We start from the raw sequence: 7,807 nt of genomic DNA on the forward strand, positions 1-7,807 counted from the left end.
AGAAGTTAATAATAAGTTAAAGTTAGTTTTCTGATGGCCTCATTTCCACACATTTTGCCCAATTTAATGTCATGTAATGTCATCTAGTCTAATCTCATCTTACATCCTAATTTAATCGAATTGCCATAAAGGCGCAACATGCTTCACGTAGGGTGTATTCATACCCAGTGTTTCCCCCCATAGATCGGTTTGTTTGGGCATATGAGAAGCAGTCGCACTATGTTTTCCAAATCAACCGGACTGAGAGACCACCTAGAGAGGGTGGTTTCGGCGCACTTGCAATTGCTCCACGGAGCGGTTTGTTTGCAGTGAGAATGCAACCAACCTAACAAATCGATACAACTCTCTTGCTGTACTGTTTATGCTATGCATGATGGGACGCTTTCCTAAATCAGCGGAGCTGTATGGAGGCGGCTCCAAGGTGCGGACTGTAATGTGATACACATACACACACACACACACACACACACACACACACAAACATACAAACAGACACACACACAAACACACACACAGACACACAGACAGACAGACACACACACACACACACACGTACAAACAGGCACACACACACACACACACACACAGACACAGACACACACACACACACAAACACACACAAACACACACACACACACACACACACACACATGCACAGAGGGAGAGAGGGGGAGTCGCGGCACGCCCTGTTCACTGCCACTCGAACTACAGAGCGCAAGGATAGAGGAGCCACGGACACACAGGACGTAGCCTTGATGCTCAAATGAAATATGTTGTTGATATACTGTACTGAGCGCTGGGGGGTGGTTCCTACAGAACTTCCTGGGTAACTCTGACCGATCACAAAACAGCGTCCGACGCGTGGCATTTGCTTCCAAGTTTGTGGTCCGCTTTAAAGCGTCGCAGTGTGAACGCGAATCGGACCAAGGTCCAAATTTTAGGTGTGTTTGTTTTCTTTTAATACGACCATGATTCCAAAATCCTAGCTCGCTTACATTTTACGAAACAAAACTCAGGAAAGGGAAACGATCTAGCACGGAAAAGTCACATCAGGTTGTGGTGTTCTAAAAAGTATTTTTTATTTTTTATTTTTTTGTTGCGATGGACATTGGTTTCCACGAAACCACGAGTGCAACTTTTTTGAAAAGCAGGACTCATCTCCCTCTGCACTCCTCTCCAAACGCCCCTAGACTGTGCCGAAATTTTGACGCGGCGTCCTCAGAAGCGCTCCAGTCGTTTTAGTTCTCTATGCAAAAGAAGAGTTACGCGCACATGACCGACAATTTATACCGACAGCATTTGAGACGCTGCTATTCGAGGGCTATTTCGGCTGTTTCTCAACCCACGCCTAGTTAAAAAAGGTTGGTTCCCAGCGGTCGGGAACGAGGGGGTTTCTCTGAGCGGACATCTCTACTCACAGTTTTCAATCATCCATAAATCGCTCAATTTAAAGGCGGCTGACATCGCTGCAGGGTCGGAGCCCGGTGTCTTTGGGTACACGTCACCCTCCGAACACATGGAGATCAATACATTCAACCCACCGACTCCTCCATCAGGGCTTGACATTAAGCTGATGTTTTACCTGACCGATCGCCAAATTTACTTGACCGGAATGGAAAATGTAAGCCTATTAAAAAACAAATATAACCCAACAGGGATTTGGATAATTATTGTAATTTATTAACAGACAAAACATGCAGTTAAGAGGTAGCAATTACGATAAATGAGGTGTGAATATATACACACTGTGTATATACGGGTTTGGGCGATCGTTTATATTTTCGTGTCGTCCAATCGTGGCTACTCAATATCGCCGGGGTGCCGGGGGAGGTACGTCACAGCCCGTCAGTGAAAGGGCAGCATCGACAATGTGGAAAGAAGTATTTATTCATTTCTATTGAATAAGGTTTCATTTGGACATAGTGGGTGGGGGACACATTAAGCTGGGGGTCTGGGGGTCCTCCCCGGGGAAATTTTAAGCGTCAAACACTTCATTTCCTGCATCCTGCCGAATTTTTATGCACCGATTTGTCCCTTTCCTGCATCAATATAGGGTGGAGATGTTGTTATTTCTAAAAAAAGGAAAACACAAAATTGTTTTTATTGTGGGGGGGCATATGCATGTGTTCTAAATAGAGGGGGGTGACAAAAAAAAAAGCCAAATGAGAATTCTAACTCAACCGTTCCAATGCAAGAAATGTCTTGGGAATAAAGCACTTAATTTAAAACAATAGTATCATTCGTTTAAGAGGATGTTAAGCCGGATGATCCCGGGAAAGCGTAAATGTCATGCCGTGCCACCAAGGGCGCGGCAGCAAGCACGAGGTGCGTGTACTTGCTAAAATATCAAAATTTGCATATTTTTTCTTTTCAAACAATACAAACCAATATTTGCCAGCCTTGATCAATGGCTATAAGAAGAGAATCAAAGAGGAGGCAAAATTTCGCATTTGCTAAATTACAATGCGAGCAAGATACTGTAGTAGTTGCCAGTAAAACTTTAAGCTTAATTAAACATTTATTTTCAATTATGGTTGGTCCTGAAATTAATAACAATTAAAACATTAATGTGGTCATTTTGAATCAACAATACTCTGCAGTTCAATCCAAATTCCCCTCTAGAGCTGTTTTATATTATGTAGGCGGACAGAAAGACCGATAGGCAGGAAGATACAGTAGATAGACGGACAGACAGACAGACAGACAGACAGATAGGTAGATAGATAGATGGATAGATACTCATTGCTTAGGGGATAAGAAAAGGCTCCTCTGAATTAATATAGACCTGCACTTGTTACTGCTGTGTGTGTGTGTGTGTGTATGTGTGCCTGTGCGCGTGTGTGTGTGTGTGTGTGTGTGTGTGTGTGTGTGTGCGCTCGTGCATGTGCGTACGTGCGTGTGGTGGAGGGGCTGACTGTGAATTATTTATTGAGGGAAGATTTGAAATTTTCTCCATTTTGCTTCGACTGCAAAGAAGAGAGTACAGGAGTCTATGAGCTCCAGTTCAGAACTTATTCCATAAACATGACTGAATTTCACCTCTGGTCTCCTCATGCAAGACCATCAAAGCTTTATTTAATAACAAAAAAAAAGGGATGGGGTGGACAGTGGTTTTTTTTGTTTTTTTTACAAACGCAACAGAGAATGTCTCTCTTTTGAAGGTTGTTCAAGCCGTGCCCCAGTTTTGGGGAAAATGCGCTTTTTATCCATGCACCCGGTGAGTGGCTAAATGGTTCACGGGTCAAAAATTGTCTTGAATGTAGCCGCGTTTGAAACATCAAGATCCTGTTTTTTTTGTTTTAATTTCTTCCTCGCCATAAAAAGCACAAGACGTAGCGCAGCGTTTGAAATTGTGGAAGGTGTCCATTTTCATCCATCAATTCTCTTGACACTTACCCAAGTCTGGGTGATGGAGGCAGCAGCCTTTTCAGACGTCCTTTTACTCGACAACTTCCTCCAGCTTTTCCTGAGGCATTTGGAGACGTTCCCATGGCGGCTGGGAGCCCAGGGACCCAGCACATCTCCAAAGGCGGCCACCAGGGGGCGTCCCTACCAGATGCCGGAACCAGGTCATTTGACCCTTCTCCATATGGAGGAGCAGCGGTTCAACTCTGAGATTCTACTAGACAGCCAAGCTCCTCACCCCTATCACCCTCTCTCCGAGGCTCCTCACCCTCTCTCCGAGGCTCCTCACCCTATCTCCGAGGCTCCTCACCCCTATCTCCGAGGCTCCTCACCCCTATCTCCGAGGCTCCTCACCCCTATCTCCAAGGCTCCTCACCCCTATCTCCAAGGCTCCTCACCCCTATCTCCGAGGCTCCTCACCCCTATCTCCGAGGCTCCTCACCCCTATCTCCGAGGCTCCTCACCCCTATCTCCGAGGCTCCTCACCCCTATCTCCGAGGCTCCTCACCCCTATCTCCGAGGCTCCTCACCCCTATCTCCGAGGCTCCTCACCCCTATCTCCGAGGCTCCTCACCCCTATCTCCAAGGCTCCTCACCCCTACCTTCGAGTCTCCACCCCCCTAACTTCAAGGCTCCACACCCCTATCTCCAAGGCTCCTCACTCTCTCTCCGAGGCTCCTCACCCCTTTCTCCAATGCTCCTCACCCCTATCTTCAAGGCTCCACACCCTATCTCCCGGGGCTCCTCAGCCCTTTCTTCAAGGCTCCACACCTCTATCTTCAAGGCTCTACATCCCTATTTTCAAGGCTCCACACCCCATATCTTCAAGGCGCCTCACCCTCTCTCCAAGTCTCCTCACACTCTCTCCGAGGCTCCTCACCCCTATCTCCGAGGCTCCTCACCCCTATCTCCGAGGCTCCTCACCCCTATCTCCGAGGCTCCTCACCCCTATCTCCAAGGCTCCTCACCCCTATCTCCAAGGCTCCTCACCCCTATCTCCAAGGCTCCTCACCCCTATCTCCAAGGCTCCTCACCCCTATCTCCAAGGCTCCTCACCCCTATCTCCAAGGCTCCTCACCCCTATCTCCAAGGCTCCTCACCCCTACCTTCGAGTCTCCACCCCCCTAACTTCAAGGCTCCACACCCCTATCTCCAAGGCTCCTCACTCTCTCTCCGAGGCTCCTCACCCCTTTCTCCAATGCTCCTCACCCCTATCTTCAAGGCTCCACACCCTATCTCCCGAGGCTCCTCACCCCTTTCTCCAATGCTCCTCACCCCTATCTTCAAGGCTCCACACCCTATCTCCCGGGACTCCTCAGCCCCTTTCTTCAAGGCTCCACACCTCTATCTTCAAGGCTCTACATCCCTATTTTCAAGGCTCCACACCCCATATCTTCAAGGCGCCTCACCCTCTCTCCAAGTCTCCTCACACTCTCTCTGAGGCCCCTCACCCCTATCTTCAAGGCTCCACACCCCAACCTTCAAGGCGCCACACCCCTATCTTCAAGGCTCCACACCCCATCTCAGAGGCTCCTCACCCCTTTTTCCAAGGCTCCACACCCCTATCTTCAAGGCTCCACAACCCTATCTTCAAAGCTCCACACCCCTATCTTCAAGGCTCCACACCCCTACCTTCAAGGCTCCACACCCCTATCTTCAAGGCTCCTCACCCTAGCTCTAAGACTGAGCCCAGCAACCGTGCAGAGGATCCTCATTTTGGCCGCTTGTATCCGGAACATAATACTTTCGATCATGTCCCAAAGCTTATGATCATAGGTGAGGGTTGGAACAAGGATTGACCGGTAGATTGAGAGCTTTGCCACTCAGCTCACCTCACATTCCCTCGCCCACTCACGCGTTTATACCACCCTGTAACACATAAACTCCTCCTCTTAGGTCAGCTGCTTCTCCCAACCTTGAGTAGAATGGAGTGGCCTAAGATTTGAAGGTTTAAGGTGTATTTCCAAAATTTTACGGGAGCTAGGCTATTCATTTGCCATGCATGTAACACTACAGTAACACAGTTAACCCCTCACTATCTCAGTACTGGACACAAATGGAGGTCTGGGTAAGAATCTGAATAAGATAGACAAATAGTGCATTTCACAAAACACTGGCCTATCTGTGTAATTTATGACTCAATTTGCAACACTTCCGACACTTATACATAGGGCCACACCAAATTCGGCTGTTAAAATCGCACCACGAACTGTGAAATCTGCGGTGTTGACAATTTGCTGTGAAAAAAAGCCCCAAAAAAAACATGAAGTGCCGAAATTCTACTGTACAGCGTCGAGCCAAGGCTCGCCGACCAGCCCGCTTGTGAGCGGTTCCGATTTGCATCTTATACCCGCACGCACGTACTCACGCACACACGCACACGCACACACACACACACACACACACACACACACACACACACACACACACACAAACGATTGCCTCAAACATTTGCCCCATTGCACTACATTGAAGCACAGTGAGAAGCTGCAGCAGAGTGGTAAGTTTCTCCACAGCAGCGTTTAGCGATGTTGTTGCTCTGGACATTTATAAATTATGGAAATACAATTATTTTTATCTGACCCAAGTTGAACAATTATTTTTGTTAAAATGGTCAATGATGTGATTGCAAATCTGGAGAAGAAAGCTGTTAAAGTGGTGTGGCCATGGTTGAATGTTAAATTATAGATTAAAAAAAAAGCAAGGAAGGTCATAATTGCTTACAAGAAAGCAAACGGGTCAAACCTGAACATGGTGATCTTCACGTCATGTATTGTACGTATGCAAATACAGGCTCGTTGGACGAGGTACCAGTTCAAAAAAATATATATATTTGCTTTCGGATTTTTTTTTATCAAGATTGCACAACTGAATAAAACATGCACATAGCAAGCAACACGGTCACTGTTGTTATTCTGATCATCAGAGAAAACAACTGCATATTCCACTTCCACAAAAAAAGGAATATGTGGAAGAAAGAACTTCATTTGTAATGTACAATTGCTACAAGTTATAATAATAATATTAAAATAATAATTATAATTATTATAATTATATTAATAATAATAATACAAATAATAATACAAATAATAATACCAATAAAAAAGCTATTATAATTTATTATGTTATTATCATTATTAGTAGTAGTAGAAGTATAACTGATCAATATCAATTCTAAATGATCAAACAGTACTATTTACGGTACCAACACTTTACATTATTGATTACTGTCGACAAAATGAGAAAAGAAAATGCATTAACACTGTGATCCTCAACCTCTTTCCATCTCAAAGACCCTGATATGCATTACGCCACCGACCCCATTGGATAAGATGATCTCACCGGGAGCCCAATCTGAGAAGACACTTTATTGTTTTATCGTTGTCATTTTGGCCAAACCTTGCACACCCATGCAACAGTCAAAAGCTATGATCAAAACAGACACCACTGTTATCCTGGTGAAGTTGAACTCATAATTATTTTCGCTGGGGACACCCCTGGACCCTCTTCAAGGGCCACTGGGCGGGTCCGCGGCCCCCACGTTGAGAACCGCTGCCTTAAAATCCGTATAATAGTCCTTTTTTTTTTCCTCAACTCTTTTTGTTTTGTGATGACAGTGGAGTTGTTACCTCGCTGCCGAGGGTTGGGTGCTCTCTGGACCATGGACACATCGCCACAAGTGATGTTGCTGCTGTTGGTCGCAAGCTCCAGGCTGCTCCCGTTGCTCCGATCCTGCAGACAGTCGAGGACCCCGGATCCGGTGCCGTTCCCCGGCTGCGACGCCATGCTCCCCCTCGGTGCGCTGGAGAATGGAGGCGGGATGGATTTTTTTTATTTATTTTTATTTTATTTTTTTAACTTTTAACCGTCGACGTCCTGGTATTTTTTTCCCCAATATTACTGCTGTGCATCCCCAATGCTCTAAACTTTTTTGTTTTTTTTTGTCTTTTGTCGTTTTTTTGTTTTGTTTAGTTTTTAGGTTTTTTTTTTTTGGAGGAGAAAAGAAAATGCTCGTAAAGACAAAAGAGGTAGAATCCGCCTGTGGAGGAATGTGCAGAGAGGAGGAGGAGGAGGACGAGGAAAGAGGAAGAGAAGTGTGGGCTGCCAAGGAAGAGGAGGGATGAAATAACCGGAGAGGAAGTCTCACCGTCTCACACTCCCCCCCCTCTCCCTCTCGCTCTCTCCCTCCCTCTCTCTCTCCCTCTCTCTCTCTCTCCGTCTTTCTCCCCCTCTCTCCCTCCCTCTCTCTCCCCCTCTCTCTCTCTCCATCTCTCCCTCCCTCTCTCTCTCCCTCTCGCTCTCTCCCTCCCTCTCTCTCTCCCTCTCTCTCTCTCCCTCTCTCCCTCCCTCTCTCTCTCCCTCTCTCTCTCTCTCCGTCTCTCTCCCCCTCTCTCCCTCCCTC

General features: G+C 46.5%; 1 protein-coding gene across 1 annotated transcript in view; it reads right to left on the reverse strand.

The window, feature by feature from the left end:
* cckbra (cholecystokinin B receptor a) overlaps positions 1–7,372 on the reverse strand; it is a gene marked incomplete at its 3' end in the record, with an annotated part of 42,428 nt that extends 35,056 nt beyond the window's left edge. The window contains exon 1 of the mRNA XM_080023886.1: positions 7,035–7,372. Within this exon, the coding sequence (XP_079880012.1) occupies positions 7,035–7,191 (157 nt within the window). The 5' untranslated portion in view covers positions 7,192–7,372. The remainder of the gene's footprint in view (positions 1–7,034) is intronic.
* Positions 7,373–7,807: the final 435 nt, after the last annotated feature.

The sequence above is a fragment of the Zeus faber genome, assembly GCF_960531495.2.
Source record: "Zeus faber genome assembly, chromosome: 2".
Classification (NCBI taxonomy): domain Eukaryota; kingdom Metazoa; phylum Chordata; class Actinopteri; order Zeiformes; family Zeidae; genus Zeus; species Zeus faber.